The following is a 22,968-nucleotide window of genomic DNA, read 5'->3' as shown; positions in this document are numbered from 1 at the left end:
CTCTCACTGCCATAAGACTCAATTACACACTTTCTGCTGTAAAAAACCAAAAACATAATTTTTTGGACCTGTTACATGGTAATGGAAAACCTGGATAGCTGTAATTGTGATAATAATTTAGTACCATGTTCACTTTACCATTTAAAAGTTTGGAGACGGTAAGATTCTTTTTAATGAAATGAAAACTTTTATTCAGCTAGGATGCATTAAACTGATTAAAACGGACATTAAATGCATTTATAATATTAAATAATATTATAATATCAAATAAATGTTTTTCCTTTGAACTTGTTCATGGTTTACACAAAAAAAGTAAAGCAGCACAACTGTTTTTTAACTTTGATAATAATCAGAAATGTTTCTTGAGCATCAAATCATCATATCAGAATGATTTCTGAAGGATCATGTGACACTGACGACTGGAGTAATGATGCTGAAAATTCAGCTTTGATCACAGGAATAAATTGCATTTTACAATATATTCACATAGAAAACATTTTCTATTTCTACATATTTCACAATATCTCTGTTTTTACTGTATTTTTGATAAAAAAAAAAATGCAGCCTTGGTGAGCAGAAGGTTTCATAATAATACTAATAATAAATAATAAAAAAACTTACAAATCCCATCATTTTGAACTGTAGTGTATATCAAAGTACCATGTTTTTATGATCTGATACAGTATTATGGTACCGCTACAGTACTTTCAGCCGTTATAATAAAAGCAGTTAATGTTCCTGCAAAGTTTAATTGTAAAACTTTGAATGTGCAGTTATAGGCTGTATGTTAATGAAGGCGGAGTTCATTCCAGCATATTAACAATTTGCTGATCATTTTTATTACTGGTTCTAGGTTCAGATCATCACCCACTTTTCCAAAGCAAAGCAGCCAGAGGCATTTGGTGAGAACAGTTTATTTCTTCTCTTTAAGACCTAAACTTACTACTTAGTAGTGTTGGTTAAGTAAAAAAAAAAAGAAAAAAAAAAGAAGTGCCCCTTTTATTCTATTTTAAAGGTTCCTTATTTTGTTTTGGAGTCTCCTACAATAGCTTTACATGCCATGAGTAATATTAGGAAACTACAGGGGTTAAAGTTAGGTTTACAGGTAGGTTTAGGGTTATTGCCTAGTTATCATACAGTTACTGCAATTACTATAAGTACATAAATAATATTTTCATGTGAAACAGGACTGTAAAATAATAAAAATAATGAAATAATATACCTGTATTTATAAATGAAGTCTTAAATAAGCAAATAAATACATGCATTTTATTTATTAAGATTCAAATAAAATAAGTACATTTATAAATAATTGCTTTATTATTATTACTGTTTTATGTTCCAGTTCAAAAAAAAAAAACTGGTTTGAAATCATGAGATTAATTACAAATATGTTATTCTGTTGACAGCCACAGACATATAAACATTTATAAATAAATATTTATTTATTTATTTATATTTTACAGTATAGATGCCTTTATTTTTTAGGATTTAAAAAAAAAAAATAAAAGAAAAAATAATATACCTGTATTTATAAATGAAATGTTAAATAAGCAAATAAATACATACATTTTATTTATTAAGATTAAAATAAAATAAGTACATTTATAAATAAACAGTTCACTAAGTAAATAAATAATTGCTTTATTATTATTACTGGTTTACAGTCACAGACATATAAACATACGTATGTTTATATGGGTCCCTGGCAAGGTGATCATCAAATTTGGGGGTCTGTAGCATAAAACAAAACAAAAAACAAACAAACAAACAAAAAAGTTAGGACAAACATTTTTTGGGGTTGTTCCTTATAATAGTTGTAGTTTTTTTCAGAGCACATTAGCTCAGATTGCCTTAGATCGCAGCGACACTGAGGGATCCTAGCACAGTGCATTATCTCAGTTATTGTGCCTCGTGGCCCATGCCAAGCAGTGCTAATAAACTATTTCTCTGTGTTTAATCGTGCTGTGTGTAGAAATTGATTGTGCTACTAGAGTTGGGACACCTCAGGAGAGTGTTAACTGAGAGGAGAGAGCTCAATGATTTTATGTTCTGAGTCAGATCAAGGCTTTACCAGCGTCTTGCTGTGTTAGTGTACTATGTGGAATATTTATAAAATCACCATTGTTCACATTCTCACTTTGGTTTTGTGCTTTTGGTTTATCTTTAAAATGATTTATGATTGAGTTATTAAAGATCTGTAACCGAAACATTTAAAGGGGTAATATGTAGAATTCAGAAACCCTTATTGTTAGCGACACCGGTGGCCATTAAGTGAACTGCAGCCAGCGACTTATTGTTCGTGCTCACACACGAGACTGAGTGTGATTCAAGGCCCCGATAAACTCACTGCAAAGTTTTTCTTTGTTCTTTGCTTAGAAGTAAAAAGAAGTTGCAACTACCTTTGCAGTGATATTATATATTGTTAACTAACATCCCGACGCCATCCAAACTGCCGAGAGTGAGGTTAAGATGAATTTGCAAATATGTGCTGCGCGCTTTCCTCTCAATAACAAAATAAACACACAACAAAGATGACAGCGGTGTGAAAACAGCAGTTAAAGCATCTGATCGTAGTGATGTGGATATGTTTGCACCAGTTCTGCAATTCACCGGCTTCATATCGACAGATGAGGTCATTAAAATCACACTGATATAATAGTATAAGACTATAGACTATATAGATCTGGCTATGTGAGACTATAGTTTGAATTAATCCCTTTTCTTTGCATGACATATTGACATTACAGTACGGAATAGCTGTTTCGGCATTATCCTGAACATTGTATAAGCAGTAATTAGCGTTTCCAAACGTTTCTCATCCGCACTGAAACGTCAGAAAACGCTAAATTCACCTTACAGCGAATGCCTAAACCCTCATAAAAGCTCACTGATGTGATACAGACGGAACAGACATCATAAAGTTATCACGCAATTCTTCTGGCAGGGTCATTTTATTTAGCAAAATATCTCAGCATTCACTGATGCGTCCAGGTCGCTCTCACTCACCATTGCTTATTTGGTCTAAAACGCCACTGTTCTCATGTTTTGCCACAGGACAGCAAATGTGAGTGCATTTTCTATCATCTTTGCAGGACTGTGATATGAAGAGTGTGCAGAGTAACATATTTTAGCACCAGCGTGACAGTGAATACCACATAGCAGACACAATAGAACTATAAACATGCATATCTATCAGTTCACATGACTAAACATTCGTCATTATTTCCAAATACCCTCGTTTTCAAAATGCGTTTTCAAATTGATCCACGTGAGAAAGTGTTTTCAAAAAGCTCAGTTTTCACAGGACAAAAACGCCGTCTCAGTGTGGACGGAAGGCCGAGACGGAGAGAAAAAGATGCGTTTTCAAAGGAAAACGTATGAGTGTGGACTGAAGCAGCTAGTTAAGATCTTCAGGTCTTCTTGATGGTTACAGACAGATGTCTAATGGGTCTAATCTGAACTCTGTAGATCTCCAGGAACAGGATTGGTACCCCTGGTCTAAAGGCTTCCATAGATAACCTAGGAAGTTGGAGAAGGTCTTGTTTAAGTTTCGTTCACAAGCTGTTCACACACTGATGTTAAAAATTTGGTTATTATATGACAATTCTTACATTTACCCTCTTTAACAACATTTTACTCCAGGGAAAGTTCATTTCAAGTGCATTTCACCCTGTATAACAAGTATCTGCTAAATCACTAATTATGCAACAAACTTGTCCAAGTTTTCAAGTATTAATATTTTAGAATTGTATTTTTTAAAATCACTTTATTTTTTATTTCTATTAATTATATAAAACGTTTTTATTATGCATAATACATGCTGGATTTGAGTTGTACAATACTTAGGATTTGCCAACTATTTGGCTGTAAAGTAAATTGAATACATCAGCAGCTTAAAAACACAAATCAGACAAAGTGTGATATTGGTAATATTGAATTACTCTACAGATGAGTTTTATCTCTTTGAGGCCATTTCATATTGTTAACACTAGGTGGTGCTGTCATCAAAGAAGTGGATTTGGTAGATAAGTCTGATTGTAAAAAGTCATTCAGGCCTTTAATATGTGCACACAGTGATTGCCACTTGGACATGTCTTATCAGAGAGACACCACTGAATCGTCTAGTACCCTGATTTCATGATCCCTAGTGCTTTCCGTTTTATCGACTCCACGCTGGCCCATTTTATGCACTATTTTTGAGGGCAGAAGAGAGCTTCACAGACGGCTGTTCTGAAACGGCACCTGTGTGTGCAACCATCCAATTAGTGGCGCAGCAGAAGAGGCCACAAACACACACGCCCTGCCAACTGACGCTCAACTCTAATGCTCTGGGATCTGACATTGTTTTCAAAGTAGTAAGAATAGCGCTCGAGGCACAAACAAGTGAAGGACGCTTAATAAAGAGAACTGGATGCCCCACATAAAGCCTGAAAGAGGAGACTTTGGAAAGTTTGCAGGCACAGCTGTTGGGTTTCATTCAGGGCTGAGCATATAGACTGAAGTACTATATGAATTTATTCATAACTCTGCTGGGTAATTGTTGAAGGTGAAGTGTAACGTACACTGTATGTTTTATGATAAATGCTGCTTAGATCACGACTACAGAAGGAAAGTGAGCTGGAAGGATGGATGGATAGATAGGCGACAGACAGAGATAGATAGATAGATAGATAGATAGATAGATAGATAGATAGATAGATAGATGGTCAGACAGACATGATAGATAGATAGATAGATAGATAGATAGATAGATAGATGGTCACAGACATGATAGACATAGATAGATAGATAGATAGATAGATAGATAGATAGATAGATAGATAGATAGATAGATAGATAGATGGTCACAGACATGATAGACAGATAGATAGACAGATAGATAGATAGATAGATAGATAGATAGATAGATAGATAGATGGTCACAGACATGATAGACAGATAGATAGATAGATAGATAGATAGATAGATAGATAGATAGATAGATAGATAGATAGATAGATAGATGGTCACAGACATGATAGACAGATAGATAGATAGATAGATAGATAGATAGATAGATAGATAGATGTTCAGACAGATATACTGACAGAGAGATAGATAGGTGTTCAGACAGATATACTGATAGATAGATAGATAGATAGATAGATAGATAGATAGATAGATAGATAGATGGTCAGACAGACATGATAGATAGATAGATAGATAGATAGATAGATAGATAGATGGTCAGACAGACATGATAGATAGATAGATAGATAGATAGATAGATAGATAGATAGATGGTCACAGACATGATAGATAGATAGATAGATAGATAGATAGATAGATAGATAGATAGATAGATAGATAGATAGATAGATAGATGGTCACAGACATGATAGACAGATAGATAGATAGATAGATAGATAGATAGATGGTCACAGACATGATAGACAGATAGATAGATAGATAGATAGATAGATAGATAGATAGATAGATAGATAGATAGATAGATAGATGGTCAGACAGACATGATAGATAGATAGATAGATAGATAGATAGATAGATAGATAGATAGATAGATAGATAGATAGATAGATAGATGGTCAGACAGACATGATAGATAGATAGATAGATAGATAGATAGATAGATAGATAGATAGATAGATAGATAGATAGATGGTCACAGACATGATAGACAGATAGATAGACAGATAGATAGATAGATAGATAGATAGATAGATAGATAGATAGATAGATAGATAGATGGTCACAGACATGATAGACAGATAGATAGATAGATAGATAGATGGTCACAGACATGATAGACAGATAGATAGATAGATAGATAGATAGATAGATAGATAGATGGTCAGACAGACATGATAGATAGATAGATAGATAGATAGATAGATAGATAGATAGATGGTCAGACAGACATGATAGATAGATAGATAGATAGATAGATAGATAGATAGATAGATAGATAGATAGATAGATAGATAGATAGATGGTCACAGACATGATAGACAGATAGATAGACAGATAGATAGACAGATAGATAGATAGATAGATAGATAGATAGATGGTCACAGACATGATAGACAGATAGATAGATAGATAGATAGATAGATAGATAGATAGATAGATAGATAGATAGATAGATAGATAGATAGATAGATAGATAGATAGATAGATAGATAGATAGGTGTTCAGACAGATATACTGACAGAGAGATAGATAGAATAATATTATAATGTTTTTCGGGGAAGTTTTAACCAAATGTGTTGTTTTCCTGTTTGTTTGTCAGTAAGGTCATGTGTTTCCACCCCTGGTCTGACATCACCCTCCCGCTCATGAAGCCTGCAGAGATCCGCAGAGTGATTGACAGGTGGGCGGATCTGATCGTAGAGCTGGGTGATGCGCACACATGGGTGCAGGTTAGTACATCTCGTCCTCTCACTTCTATTTCTGGTGCACCTGTTACTTTGCATTCACAAGCAAAACACTGAAATTCATTTTGCAATAAAATGCAGCCGTAAGACACACGACTCATTTTAAAAAAAACGAGACATGATCTTTTTCTCGCTGTGACTCTCTCTGGGGGGGTGTAGCAACTTAATGAAACATTTGCACCATTTGTCGCCAGAAGAAACTTTCCCTGTAGAACTGCTGGAGTCACAGGGACGTGATTGCATAAGAGTGTGTGTGTGTGTTTAAAGCAGTCAGAGGCAGGGACGCCGCTCGATTGGGTTTTGTCCCAGTCTTCCTCATCAGTGCTAATTGGATCAATTGGGAGATGCTCTTCAGTCAGGGCGTCTCAGCGCTGATCAATGGCAGGCAGTGTGGAGCGCTCCTCTGGCCTCTCTGGACACATTAATGCTCCTGCAAGGGAATAATGGAGCACTTCAAAGGCTTCCAGGGATATGAATGCAGCGAATTAAGATGTTTGTGCCAAAAGATAGTTAACTTATGAGCGTGAGAGAGTTCCTGAGCATCAATTGCTTTTTGACAGACTATAGATTCAGTTTAACTAAGGAATTCTGCTTAATGGTACAGAACCCAACACACTTCATCATTTAATGTTTTTCTCCAAAGCCCACTTATAATCTTAGTTATATTTCTTGCATTTAAAATAGCCATAATTTAGTTTTATATGACTGTTTTACAGCCTTTTTGCTTCTTCTCTAGATAAATGGCCTTGGTTGTGATTGGCTAACCTTCATATAAGGATTATGCCCTTTTATTTTTGTACAATATGTGCAATATCAACCTTTTTTACATCTTACTAGTTTATTTTTTTCAATAGTAACATGCAGATTCCTTTATATCCACTGTCCCATGTTTACATGCACATGAATAGATGTGAATGGAACACAAAATCTTCATAATTCATAATTATTCAACATTCATGTGTCCCGTATTGGGGAAAAACAATAGCATTTTAGGCATTCTACTAACTATAAGTAACTTTGCAACTACATGTCATTGTCAACTACCTCTCATTAGAGTATTAGTAGACTGTCTGCTTAATATCTGATAAAACTTAATTTTGATGCTCCTCAACAGACATTATACTGACTATAAGTAACTTTGCACCTACATGTCAACATATTTTACTAACCTGAACCCTACCAGTCTACTAATACTCTAAGAGTTGGTTGACATGTAGTTGCAAATTAATGAGAGTTAGTTGACATGTAGTTTTGCAACTTTACTTGTAGTTAGTAGAATGCCATCAAAATGTCATATTGTATCAACCAAATGTATTGATGAAACACAACAACTGTCACCATGATCAACGGCAGGTGTAAAACAACTACTAGTCCTGCAGTTTTCCCACAGAAAGATAAATAATGAGGGAAGGATACTCGTGTACCATACAACACAGTCAATACCAATTAATACAAGAAGAGTGTATTCTCCGGGAGTGCAGAAATACAATAAACTTTACAGTTACAACAGTGTACAAATACCTCTCCCAATGCACTATGATGCTGTGGTATATGACAGCTTCAAACTAGCAAGGAGAGCAGTGCCATCAGTTAAAATGATCTTCATAAACACAAGTACAGGGTGTATTCAAGTGGTCAAACCTGTGGGCTGGCAGCCGAAAGTTTGCAGGTTCGAGCCTCTCAAGGGGCAATCACTGAGGTTTCAGCGCTGAACAAAACACTTAATGCAGTGATACAATGACTTGTGTTCTTGTGGTGCTCACTGTACTCTCTCAGAAAAATAACTCAAAAATGTACCTTTAGGAGAACAGCGTGTTCTCCTGGCCAGTACCCTCGAGAGGACATCTTTGTACCTGATTTATCCCTAAAAGGTTTGTAGTAGTACCTTAAGGGAACATTTTACTACTAAGGTTATGCACCTTGTAAGGGGAGATAAAGTATAAAGTTGTACCTTTACCTGCTCCAGTGACATGTTGTTTTACCCCTAAAGGTGCAATTCTGTAAAGTCCACAAGACCATCAAACAGGGCTGTCCAGTCTTGCTCCTGAAGACCACTTACCAGCAGAGTTTAGCCCCAACCCCTATTAAACACACATGAACCAGCAAATCAGGGTCTTCCGGATCACTACAAACAGAGATGGTCTTATGATTGGGTGTTACGAGGGTCCGTGGCTCTACCATTGGGCTACCATACATGACGGCTAACTTGGATCACGTGTGCCTTGATACCCACTCACATTATAGCCTTGACGTCATTGAAGTTCGTTCAGAGTTGTGCGACAATCAGTCACTGTTTGCGGATACCATATAATGAATGAGAAGTGCCGTAAACTGAACCATAACTGTCGCGCGATTGTCCGTGACTTCTTTTTTAAAACTTTTTTTTTTCTTCCGTAAACTAAAAATGGATCAATCCAAAACAAATGATTAAAAACAAACATGTTGAAGATTAGCCGATGGGCTGTCGATTCAGTAAATGATAAGCTATTTCCTCACAAAAGCGGTTTATTCAGTGTAGTGAAGCTCCTCCATTGACAATTTTTTTTTTTTTTAAACGGCCTCTTGTCTCCTTCCCTACGCACCGCAGCATTAGCAGGTGCATTTTTCAGCTAGGGTTGCAGGCTTGCCTTCAAGTGGCTTTGCTAGAAGCTTCCAGGCGCAGTGTGTTGGAGAAAAACTGCAGGAAAATTGCTCTCCAGGATCAGGATTGGATACCCTGCCATAGAGTGTCCAATTTTTCATTTTATAGTTCATAAGGGTGCTAAAGAGCACCCCTTGTGGGGTCATGGCAAAAGGAAGCACCTTCAGTGTATTACGGCACAGTGCCGACCTCAGGAACTCCAGGAATCAGGGATCAGAGCTATCTCTTTCATGTCAATTTGAGTTATTGTCCTAACCAATTGGGATTGCGACAAGCATTTTGCACTGAGTAGACCTGTGCACTGTAAAATCTCATTGGCCCAAATCATTATTCTACACAGCTGCATATTAGGGTACTTCCTCATTTGGTCCAATTGCTTGGTCCGAAGCAGAGATTGAATGCTTGTCATTGGAAAACTGTTGTTGCACGAAGTGAGGACACAATGTACTGTAATGCGCTGTTCTCTGTTGATGATGTGATAATGTCACAAGTCAACTTTATCAAAAACATTTGTTATTTTTATGATATATTCATCTCGTCTTTGTCAATTAACATTTTCTTTAGTAATTTTGTTGACAAGAATAATACTGAAATAAAGATGCACATGCAACAAACCAATAGAGACTCATGGCAATTCCTAACTATTTTATGGTTTGGCAATTCGGTGGCTAATTCAAATGAATTTTTTTTCTCATTTGTACTTTTTCATGCGATATGCTTACGCCCCACTCACAGTTAGGTTTAGGGGTGGGGTTAGGGTGGACCTTCATGCATACTTTTTTGATAAAGGGAATGAGAAATCAAATTTGCCTTGATATTTTTTAACATGCAAGAGGTCTTTGTAACATTTAAACATCCAGCAAGTTTCATAGCTTAAAACATCCTCCTCTAGCGTAGAAATCTAGACGCACCCTAGCGGCAGCAAAATGTATTTTGCAGCCAGTGTAGCCTAGCAACTCTCCGTTGACTTTCGAGCTGGACAAACCAAACTCTAGTCAGGCCAATCACATCGTGTATAGAATCGGTGGGCGGGCTTTGCATAATGACGACAGAGTTGTGAGTGTGACGGTTCCACGTGAATTCCCTGCTACTTGAAAACAAAGAAGAGCTGCTGCTGGCGAACAGCGGTCTTTCGAATCGGCTTTGTCCGTGACTCTGGAGGACTTGGAGTTAAGCTTTTCTTTGAGAAAAGAACAAAGAACGGCACTTAAGTCATTCTTAAAACAGGAAGATGTGTTCGTAGTTTTGCCGGCCAGATATGGCAAAAGTTTAATTTATCAACTAGCTCCGCTGTTGGGAAAATGCTCTGGTTGGTTGAAGCGCTGTCCTATTGCATGCAGAGCGAATTTGAAAGACAACCGTTTATCCCGCCCCTCGGATTGAGCCCTGACAATGGTGAGTTGCCAGACCCCTAACATCTTGATGTAGGCTAATCCTCCTCATTATAAACAAAGCATTTATTTAATCAAGCTCCAAAAATGGCTTGTTTGGATATTGTGGATTTGTGGCGTCACACGGGCAAACACATTTGCACATATGCTCTAGACTGCCTCTAGAGCAAGACATCGACTGATAGTTTTACATCATCGCATCATAGGCCGATGACGCTTGCACTCAGACGCTTATGGCTCACACATGCCTACACTGGATGTGAGCGTTGCATCAAAAGCCAATAGAACCATTATAAACACTGATGCTGTCTACACTGGATACCGTATACAGATTTGATTTCAGTTTCTGGTGTACTCCACACGCTCGACAACAGGACAAATGGAAGTGTGAAGGATCGTTTGCTTTGACGTGTCCAGTTTAAGTAGCTCATTTGCTCATTTCTGTAGAGACTTTAGCAGGATACTAGCATCAGGAACAAATGGATGGATAATCTTTAATGGTGTCATGGATCGCGTCTGAGATTTATGTGTCCGTTTGGAGCATTTGACTGCAGGTTGTTTTGTATAGGAGGTGAAGTGTAATGGAGAGTTTACAAAGAAACTTTGGTTGACCGATGATACAGTCAGTTGTATTGTGTCTGACAGCAGCTACATCACAAACCCGCAAATAAACAATTTCATAAGGCTTTGTCTGTAAATGACAAATTAATATGGATACAATTTTCAAAACACTTGTGCTTCAGCCTCTTCTCAAGGCTGCAGAAGCATGGGTTTTGTGTTTAGTTATACACTTCATTCCACTTGGCGTTCTTCTTATTTATTTAAATTCAGATCATTGATTAAAGTCCCCCTGTGGTGAAAATGAAGTTTTTAATGTTGTTTAAATGTCCATGTGGTGTTTTTAATATGCTTTAAGTGAAACCATGTGTAAATTCAACAGTCAACAGCATTGCTGAGTATTTTCACCTTAAAACTGCAGTGAACCAAAGACAGTCTCAAAAACACGGTTTGAAATCGCTGGCGTTTCTGACATCACAAACTATCTTGTAACCAATCAGATCAATGTGTCAAGTCAAGTCATCTTCATTTATATAGTGCTTTTAACAATGTAGATTGTTCCAAAGCAGCTTTACATTGAAAATAGGAAATTAAAGTAAAGTGTTTTGGCTTTATAGCAGCTCTAGAATAAAGTTATTGTCCAGCTAAAGTTAGTTTGATTGATTCACTTCCGTCGCAACGATCATTAGTTATTAACTTCAACCAGTGGATCTCTGAGCTGGTGTGAGTGAGTGGAGGCGGGTCTAATTTACTTAAAATACTTAATGAGGCAAGGGTGTAGAGTTACATTAAAGCTATTTTAAGGCATAACACATTTTTTTTCAAGGAATAAAAAAAAAAAAAAAATGTTTTCATATTTCATTTCAAATGTTTTCAGATCATTTTCGTGATCAAAGATGAGTTTTAAGGAAAACAATTATTGACTATCTATCTATCTATCTATCTATCTATCTATCTATCTATCTATCTATCTATCTATCTATCTATCTATCTATCTATCTATCTATCTGTCTATCTGTCTATCTATCTGTCTATCTATCTATCTGTCTATCTATCTGTCTATCTATCTGTCTATCTATCTAATTCTTTTGTGCACAAAACTTTATTAACATTATAAGTGTACCTCAAGGAACATAATAAATAAAAAATCCAGGTTGAAACGGATAATTATCATTAACTTAGGGTACAGCAAAGTTCAGTCCAATCGGAGAAGCATCTACTGGGACATTGCTACATTTTTCCCACTGGAGACTATCGTTTCACCGACTCCTCCGGATAACACCGGTGGTTATCTCCTCTCTGTTAAACACATCAGAGTATGTGTTTTGCCTCGTCTTTGCAATTTACAGACCCTGAAGAGCGGTGACTTTACCCGAGTCAATATTTATCAAGCAGAGTAGTCAAGGACAGATCCTGCCCAAATCCTTTTATATCACCCTTGAGGGAGGTGCCAGGAAGTCTTAAAACTCCCTTCGACAGGATGTCTCCCTTCAAACAGCAACATGTGCTCTGATCTCTTCATGTCTTAATAAGAGAGCATGTTTTGTCTGCACCTGTCTGTCTGCAGCATGTTTTAGGTTGTTTCTGTACGCTTGTATAACGTTTGCTGTTATGTCTGGGTTCTTTGACAGGACATAATGTCTTTTTCTCTTGTGTTTCAGATCTTTGAGAATAAAGGAGCCACGATGGGCTGTTCAAACCCCCATCCTCACTGTCAGGTACACCGTAACCTTGTTACTTCATTCATGTCCTCTTTTTCTGCCTCATTCTGACCCTCCTCCCAATTAGCGTTTGCCCCTGTCGACTCTCTGAGGCAGAAAGCACGAGAGGGCCTTTCTGCAGATTAAGACGAATCCGCTGCAGTCCTCGACCATCTGGAATGCTCTTTTAGGCTGGAATAGGTCTTTAAAGGGATAGTTTACTTTAAAATAAAAGTTAGCCCATGATTTACTCACCCTCAAGTCATCCTAGGTGTATATGACATTCTGCTTTCAGACGAACACAATCTGAGTTATATTAAAAATAAAATGCCCTGGCTCTTCCAAGCTTTAAAGCTTGGAAGAGCCAGGGCATTTTATTTTTAATATATAATGGCAGTGAATGGCCGTTTCTATTTTGAAGTCCATAAAAGTGCATCAATCCATCATAAAAGTGCATCTATACATAATAAAAGTGCATCTATCCATGATAAAAGTGCATCTATCCATCATAAAATTGCATCTATCCATGATAAAAGTGCATCTATCCATGATAAAAGTGCATCTATCCATGATAAAAGTGCATCAATCCATCATACAAGTGCATCTATCCATCATAAAAGTGCATCTATCCATGATAAAAGTGCATCTATCCATCATAAAAGTGCATCAATCATCATAAAAGTGCATCTATCCATCATAAAAGTGCATCTATCCATGATAAAAGTGCATCTATCCATCATAAAATTGCATCTATCCATGATAAAAGTGCATCAATCCATCATAAAAGTGCATCTATCCATCATAAAAGTGCATCCATCCATCATAAAAGCGCATCCATCCATCATAAAAGCGAATCTATCCATCATAAAAGTGCATCTATCCATCATAAAAGTGCATCTAGCATCATAAAAGTGCATCTATCAATCATAAAAGTGCATCTATCCATGATAAAAGTGCATCTAGCATCATAAAAGTGCATCTATCCATCATAAAAGTGCATCTATCCATCATAAAAGTGCATCTATCCATGATAAAAGCGAATCTATCCATCATAAAAGTGCATCTAGCCATGATAAAAGTGCATCTAGCCATCATAAAAGTGCATCTATCCATGATAAAAGTGCATCTATCCATCATAAAAGTGCATCTTTCCATGATAAAAGTGCATCTAGCCATCATAAAAGTGCATCTAGTCATGATAAAAGTGCATCTATCCATCATAAAAGCGCATCTATCCATCATAAAAGTGCTCCACACGGGCCGTGAAGCGATGCATGATGGATAGATGCACTTTTATGATGGATAAACTTCAAAACAGAAACAGCCACTAAAGGTTGTGTCAGCGATTTCAGGCCCAAAAAAGGCCCAAACATAAATGATCACATTCATCTAATCTTTCCTAACGATCCGCTAGCTGCCCGCCCCATAAGCATGCGGTCAATAAACCGCGTCTCTGTAGGCAGCCTAGGCTCTGAGATCTGCACACAAAAACAATTGGTTTCACCAACCACTCAAAACCAAAATAAATAGTATTCCAACCAATCACCGACAGGGGGAGGGTGTTGTGAGGTTTTGCGCTCGTGACTCCGACTTCGCGTGCAGCCGTGCATTTATGTTTGGGCCTGAAATCGCTGATACAACCTTTAACTGCCATTATAAAGCTTGGAAGAGCCAGGACATTTTTTTAATATAACTCAGATTGTGTTCGTCTGAAAGAAGAATGTCATATACACATAGGATGACTTGAGGGTGAGTAAATCATGGGCTAATTTTCATTTTTGGTTGAACTATCCCTTTAACTGTCACCTCAGCTGAGAGACTGCTGACGAGACGGGCTAATGCAAGCTTGAGCTTGAAAAGCCTGTAGACTCCAATTAGGGAACTAGAGATGTTCCAGGAAAAGACGTCACTGAATCCGTCTTCCCTCTAGAAAATGACTCTCGCCTCTCTGTCTCAGAGTCAAGCGGGATGGCAGCGGGGCGGAAAACCTCTCTGCTTTCATCAGTTTCATAGCGTGTGCATTTTATTGACATCTTCATGTTTCTGCTCTGACTTTGGAGCTGCAAGGAACTTGTGTTTCCTCTCGTTTCCCTTTTCCAGGCGGTCTGTCTCCCCTTGTTTCTTCTAAGCACAGGAAGCCTGTCACTGTCGTGAACTCGCTGGGTTTGCCACACACTGAGCTCCCTCTCTCACTCAGTTCATTAAGTGCTGATGTACGGCCCTGGTTTCCACTAGGGGGCAGTAGAGGATTTTGAGATGGTTTGACATAAAGCTCCTTTTAAAGACGCTGCCACAAACCACTCATGTTTTCCCTATAATTCTCTCTTTTTAATAAACCACACCCGAGGAATGTAGGTTTAATAGTCATACCATAGATTTATAGTTTACCACCTTTCATTTTTCTCTTAGCCTCATCAAATCTGATCTCTGCTGCCGATGTACTGAACTAACTTGTTAGGTTGTGATTGATATAGTTTAGTTGGCTGGGGAAAGTAAACCTAATCAGAAGTTTCGAGAAATGTTTTTCTTTTTTATTATTTGTAATGCAGCAACTATAATAAATGCAAATGTAAATGCCCCCGACTGACACCATCGGTTAAGCCTAACAAGTGTTTCCAACTTGTGTTATCATTAACAGAAACTGAATTAAAAATAAAATGCATGATGAAAACTAAACGTATTTTCATCACAAATACATTACATAAAAATGAAGGGATTTAACTTTTTTTTTACTTTACTTAGTTTTTGATACATATTAAACTTAAAACCTTAACAATCCACCTGCAATAAGCATTTCAATTTTCTAGATAGCAACAGTGTTGTTTAGTATTATTTATATACTATTATATTCATGCTATTTTGAATGAGCTTTTATTTTTTATTTTATTTTTAGTTATGTTTTTTTATGTGCTTTTGTCATTTTTAATATTTAAAAAAATATATATTTCTGTGTAGCTTTAATTTATTTAATTTAATTTTTATTTTTTTTGCTACTTCAACTTAAATGAAAATAAGAAATGAAATAAAATATGTTAGGTTTTAAGTTTTTCGTCTAATATTTATGTTTTATTTCAGTTAAGGACACTGCACTGAATTATTTATTTTTTGCTGGCTTACTTCTTAAGTACAATCAGCTTGGATATTCAAGCCATTTCAACTTAAAACACATTGATTTGACTTTAAAAATGAGTGGAATCTTGTTTAACTTTAAAAAAAAAGTAGAAAATTGTCAACTTATTGATCGTATAATTTTTTTGCATAGTTGTTTTTTATAGTATTAATTAACAATAATAACAGTGAATAGCAATAATTATAAGATTGTGTTGAGAACACATAACTTTGACAGCCTTAAAATACTAACACTATAATGACGCTAAAATGAGCTAAAATAAACTTAAATAATAAATAATAAAAAAAAAAAAAAAAAGCACAAATCAAAAATGTAAATAAATATAAATTAAAAATCTAAAAGTCAAAATTGTACTTGTCTCTGCATATTAATCTGGGACTGGTCAAAATATTTGTATATTTTTTCCTAAAACGTTAATAGACCCAGCACATTAGACTAGTTTCCTAGGCAACAGCTCATCCATGCATCACAGTGTCAGTATGACAACACATCCACCCCTCGTCCCAGTATGTGCTGGACGTGACATCAATCACCGACCTCGAACATAAATCACCCTCCCAGCGCACACGGGCTCAGCCCAGATAACATCAGCCGGAAGCTGCTCTTAAGTTTCTCATATGTTCTATCAATGGACGCAGCTAAATATGAGTAAATAAATCCCCCTCCCAGTACGTGTGTGGCCCTCCGCGGAGAGACCGGAGCTCTGTGGGGCTTAGGTCTATGTCAGCCGGCAGGAGTTGAGCTTTACCCAGCATGCCCTGGGAGAGATGGATAAGCCGCATGTATCCGGCTGCCCACCTTCTCCGGGATGAGAGTATTTGCGGAGAGGGAGCGAGCGAGAGCTGTGTGATCTGTGTCTTTTTCTCTCTGTCTGTCCCACGCTTTCTCATATCATCCGTAACCACCCACCCCTGAGCAAACACTAAACATCAGCTCAGAAAACAGAGACTCGTCGTTCTCTCGGAGAGATTATCTTGATGCTGTTTTGTGAAATTCAAAACACTTTATCGCAGGGTCTTTTCACACTTTTTGTCTCATTTTAGGGATTGTGTGAATTTTAGCTTATGTGTGAATGGCTAAATGAAATTGGACCCTTTAAAGCAAACTAAACCGAGACTCTTGTGAGATATATTACAAATAATAACAATTAGAATAATTATAATTAATATAGTGTTTAGGAGTTCCACAAAAACAACATCATTGTGCTAGTAAGTTTCAGGAGTCGTTTTAACAAGTTTAAATGCAAAGTTCATTGATTATTATGTTTATCGGATAATTATCATCATCATCATCATCATCATTATAATTATTATTTAATAATAATCAAGTGGATCTGGTCCACAAACACATCCACAAAAGATGAATAAATAAATATTGAATGGAAAATGGACTTAAACCCTTAAACCCTGCTACAGCTAATGGACATTTTTTAAGGTCAGGGACAGTTTAAATGAACTTTTTGGTCCACTTAAAGCGTTCTGTTTGGTTTGTGATTGCACTCTTAACCTTGTAAAGCAAATTGATTCGTCACGGCGTGACCTTTTAGCTTTTGTGTCCTCAAAGTGTAGTGTGAGCGTGGCATTAGTCATATATCACTCACATATTACCACTACAAACCCCTTTAAACCAATTACAGCTTGGACGTTTAGCCTACATGTAGTCACTCAAGTTCACTTATAATGTGTAATGTGAACACAAACCAGGTTCACTTTATTTTTCACATTTGCATAATTACAAATGTTTTGTCATCACCATATTAAAGTACTGATGACTTATATTGACAGAGAATTAGATATAATTATTATATACAATACATGTTTGACTAAGTATGCATTTATCTCATCCAAAATACAGCAAAAACAGTAATATTGTGAAATATTATTACAATTTAGAATAACCGTTTTCTATTTGAATATATTTTAAAATGTAATTTATTCTTGTGATCAGAGCTTTTCAGCATCATTACTCCAGTCTTCAGTGTCACATGATCATTCAGGAATCATTCTAATATGATGATTTGATGCAAAAATAAAAACCCATTTCAGATTATTATCAATGTTGAAAATCATTGGGCATGAAATAAATAAATAAATATATGAATACATTCATTTGAAATAGAAATCCTTTGTAACATTATAAATGTTTTTACTGTCATTTTTGATAAATTTAACGCATCCTTGCTGAATAAAAGTATAATTTTTAATTAAACAATTTTAATTAAAACAATATTACTGACCCCAAACATAACCTTACAGTGTTTTTTCTTTTATTTAACATTTTATTGTTTGAATTAGAATATATTTATTTATTTATTTATTTACTGGGATCAGGAGAGGTCTCGGTTCAACATCTGTAAGCATCGCCTACGAGGCTATTGGCTCTGACAATTAGAAGATATTGAAATAAATGCTATAACTATAATAATAATAAAAAAAAATGTTATGACTTACACAGGGCATCATTGTTAAATGATAACTATGAAGGCAATAGATGCATTTAAAACGGTCTTCTCAAGTAATTTGACGGACTTCTGGTTAAAGCCACGCCACTTACTGTTTTATCCAAATACAGATATGAATCATTCTGACAGACAGATACAGAATCGCAGATCGCTGCACATCCCTACAGTCAACATGATTCATCACAATGTTGAAAACAGAAGCATTTAACACATTTTTAACAATACTAATACACAATTTTCCCAAATTTGATGGCTGGTTGCTAACCAAATTAGTGTTCTCATGGTTGATTGATTAAATTCACTGGTAGACAAATCCACTGATGGTCTTTTTTACTCTGTTTGCGTGAGATGCGTCTCAAGAAGAGATATATTTTCACAGAGGATTTGAAATCCACTGCACAGTTCACACAGTTTATCCGACTCTGAGGAGCCACAGCAAACAACATGTCTCGATGGACAGTTTTGGTAAAATTAGAATAAATGAAGATGATCCAACTCCATTTCCTAAACCAACTCCAGTGACGGCATCTCTGGTTTATCCCTCCATAAACACATGTTGTGTATAATGTCGTCTTATCTATGCATTTGCATACACAGCTGGACCGATAGCAGAGAAATGGCACGGAGAGAGAGATTGCCGGTCAGAAGTGAGGTGTGATTGATGTTCTCTTGGATCTCAGGCTGATGCTTTTCGAAACAGCAAGTCAATCTGCCGTTCTCCATGGGCTCCGACACAAGCAGGGAATAAATAGCGGAAGCGTACGTCAGGAAACGTCAATCATCTGCTAAGAAGAGACGTATACAAACTCCGGAGAATTGTAGCATCCCCAAATATCGCCTGCGGGTCAGGCCTGAAAATCATAGCACCACGCTTCCTTTTAATGTCTCTGATGTTGTCACTGCTAGCATATTTACTGACTGTGAGACGTGTTTCTTTACGTTTTCTGCTTCACTGTTCTAGAGAGTGATGGACCGCTGTCTGGCGTTTTATTTCACTGAGGTTCATAAACGCGGCCTCTAGGGCTCCGGGACGGGTGCGTGAAGACTGCGCGATTAGTCCATCCCTCGTTCCTGAGTCACCCTTTATCACTCCTGACATCCAAATCAGCAGCCGGAATACTGAGGAGATGCACGTATAGCAGCACACACACCGCTGACCAATCGGACTGTGCTTGTTTAAAGTCATGCCATATTCGCACAATATTACCTCTAAAACGAGAGAGAGAGAGAGAGAGAGAGAGAGAGAGAGAGTGTGTACTGCGAGGAATGGACACTGACAGTAAACATGGACAAAACCAGAGTCATGGTGAAGGCCAGGTCTCAGGGAAACATTTACCAGTTCACATAATGGAGAAGTCTTAGAACACAGGACTAGCTACACTTACCTGGGCATTGAGATCTCAGCATCGGGGGCTTTAGTCTAGCTGTAAAGGCCTTGAATGAGAGGGCTCGAGGGCATTTTTATGCCATCAAATCAAAATAAAAGGTCTCGCGATCATTAAACCAGTTCTACTGTATGCAGTCGATATTTTATAGAAAGAACACAACTGGAATTTGTAAAAAAACATTCTAAGGGTAAATAAAGCCACTTCAAACACGTATTGTTTTGAATGGGGAAAGTGCAACACTCATTATGGCGGAATAAGTCCCGCCTTCTAAATCAGAGCCAATCGGCGATTGGTAAAGTTATCGCATCACTGCAGCTGCCGCTAGAAGCTCCGGTTCCCATAGAAACAGTCAGACGCGCTTCCACTGCGCATTAGCTTGATCCAGCCTGTAAATGTCGTTTTCTGTCATGATTCGAGCGTTTAGAAACAACATTTATGAGACAGTTGTTGTCAGATTTCATTGGTGATTTCAAATATACGAAATTCAATCGTAAGCTTGGCGAACAGGTTTGGATATTTTGATGTTTCCCCATTCAAAAAGATAGTAGCTGCACTTTCATGACTGAAATAGATGTCCGAGAGGGTTTCAAAGATGGCCGCCGAGTGAAATGACTTGCCTTGAAGGGACTTTGCCTGTAGGGCTGAACTGGGCTTATACCCCTTAAGCTTGGTTTATACTCGCCGCGTCCACACGAGCGCGGTGTTCGCGGCAAAAATGACATCATTGCGGTGTGGGCGGCCGTGCGCGTTGAGTGCGCGAGACCCTATTTTGGCCCTGTCCCAAATGGCACACTTAATGCACTTATAGTCTTGTGGACTTACACTGGCTGCCGTACATGTATCCAGTAAGTCCATGAGACCGTAGGGTGTCCCAATAGCAGAAATAAGCCCTTTTAATTGAAAATAAAGGTCCATGTTTAATAAAAAAAAAATTATGAAATGAGAAAATATGGAAGAGATTGTTGTTTAATTAAAAAACTAATTTGACCTTTTAACCAAACTTGGCAAAATAACCACCAAATTGACAAATTACTTATCAAATAAATGATTAAAAGAAATACAAATTATTTCAAAATATCGACTCAGTGACCATGACTTGGAAACAGAGAAAGGAAAAAAAATCCTGGATAGAACAAGAGAACAGAGATAGTCTCTGTTGCAGACACTGATTTGAAGCAAATAGAGGATGGGTAACACTTTCTTCTCGTCTGTCCCATGTATGCCTCTACAAGGGGGATTTCTTTACACAATTTGCAGCTCTATTTTTTCCTTCTTTACTCTAAATGACTCAGAGAAACTCTACTATATGCTCATGGCAGCCAAACTATATTTATATATATAAATAACCTTGCACACCATACAAAATGGTTTATCCATTGTATTCGTTTGCTATACTTTACATATTCTTTATTGTATATAATTGTAATTACTTAAATTAATATTAGGATAGATATATTATCTGCTGTTTTTTTTTTTCTATTATCTACTGTTCCTCATCTTTTTTTTTCTTTTTTTTTTCTTGTTATTACTTTAGTGGTGTTAGTCCATTCTGTATTTAAATATACTTATTTAAAATGCTTTGGCAATACTATATTCCAAATGTCATGCCAATAAACAACTTGAACTTGAGAGAGAGAGAGCGAGAGAGATGGGCTTTATGATTTCACATGACGCAAAGGATTTTATTTCATTTTAGATATTTAATTGGAATTCTTGGGAAAATGGACTCGATTAAACGAGTGTTTTTCTCTTTCGCCCGTCTACTGGGACTTAATGTTTAATGCATAAGCACACCGGCCTCATTTTCAATAGCTCTCTGAGCAAAGTGCTTACCTGTGTGAACCTTCCTAGCCTCAAAGGTTGCGTGGAGCTCGGAGGGAATAGCGCTGTCATTAAGTACACATAACTAAAGGCCTTCATGTGGACGGCTTGAAGGCAATTATGAAAATGATGATACCGAGAGGGCTTTTTAAAGTAGTCATCACCTCGGGCTGGAGAACCTGTTGACTTGCTGTACTCAAACACCTCCACTTTAGGTGCGCTCACACTGACAGGGTTTCACAACCCCAAAAAAATGACCAGAAGGCTTTTATCTTCAGCGGGTCCTGTTCATGAAACATGAGAGGAATGGTATTCTGTACAATAATTTGAAATGCAAAGTATGGCTTACGTTTAGTCACTCACTTTTAGGTTCACTTATAATGTGTAATGTGAACACAAACCAGGTTCACTTTATTTTCACATTTGCATAATTCCAAATATTTTTGTCATTACCATGAAGTACAGATGACATGCATGATCAACAGTTGATTAAATGTATTTATGCTACCGTTCAAATGTTTATGGCCAGTAATATGTTTTATGTCAGCAGTGAGTGACTATTAGTCATGTGACAAAGATTAGCACAATTGAACGTGATGCAAATGAGCAGAATGTCTACCAATCATAAAATACCTTCTATTAAATTGTTATTTGTTATTTTCTCAGCATAATCTTGTCATTGTTAACTAAAACTAGTTTAAAAAAAAAAAGTTTCATTAAAGGGACATTGTGTAGGAATTTCTCCCATCTAGTGGTGAAATTGTATTTTGCATTCAAACGAATAATGCTCTCCAGCGCCTCACTTTTTCAAATGCGCGTTGCATCTACGGTAGCCGTTATGTACCTAAAAGCTATGACAGGATGTCTTATAATAGCACTTCGAGTTTTTCTTCGGGTGAACATGTTTGTTATTTAAAACAAACTGAAACTTGAAACAACGAAAAAAAGAATGTTACAGTATGAACTACTGACTGTCAAAAACATTAACTATGGTAATTAGTAGTAATGCCGCCTTTACTCGTTATATTTTTTGAAGTATGTGCATTGTTAGATATCATCATCATCAGAGCCTTCTCTAACGTTACTTTACTCAATAGCTGCTATTCATCAAAGAGCCTGTTTAACTTTTAACTATAAATGTTCGACTGTCTATATAATAAAGTACACAACCAAGCAATGAAAAAAAAGCTTGTAATTAAGACTGTAACATTGACTTACCTGTCGAGAAGAAAGCAGGCAACTTCAGGGTCTCTTTTGAAAGCTTTCTCCTGCATTAGCTATCCTGACAGTAACCCTTGTTTTTGTAATCTCCGGTCACGTTTCCTTTTACGATCTATTTTGGACTTTTTCGACGACGAGGACTCCTTATCCTGTGACTCACATGTATGTATGAATGAACGGTGTATAAATAACCGTGCAGTGCAGCCTTTTAAACTTGCCG

At 36.9% G+C, this 22,968-nt stretch overlaps 1 protein-coding gene across 1 annotated transcript in view; it reads left to right on the top strand.

The window, feature by feature from the left end:
* Positions 1-22,968, top strand: part of galt (galactose-1-phosphate uridylyltransferase) — a 121,085-nt gene that overhangs the window by 6,787 nt on the left and 91,330 nt on the right. Inside the window, exons 4-6 of the mRNA XM_082157693.1 lie at positions 854-902; positions 6,293-6,422; positions 12,689-12,745. Coding sequence (XP_082013819.1) covers positions 854-902; positions 6,293-6,422; positions 12,689-12,745 — 236 coding nt within the window. The remainder of the gene's footprint in view (positions 1-853; positions 903-6,292; positions 6,423-12,688; positions 12,746-22,968) is intronic.

This window comes from Leuciscus leuciscus (genome assembly GCF_965113295.1).
Source record: "Leuciscus leuciscus genome assembly, chromosome: 24".
Lineage (NCBI taxonomy): Eukaryota > Metazoa > Chordata > Actinopteri > Cypriniformes > Leuciscidae > Leuciscus > Leuciscus leuciscus.
This window is presented reverse-complemented; position numbering and strand designations above follow the sequence as displayed.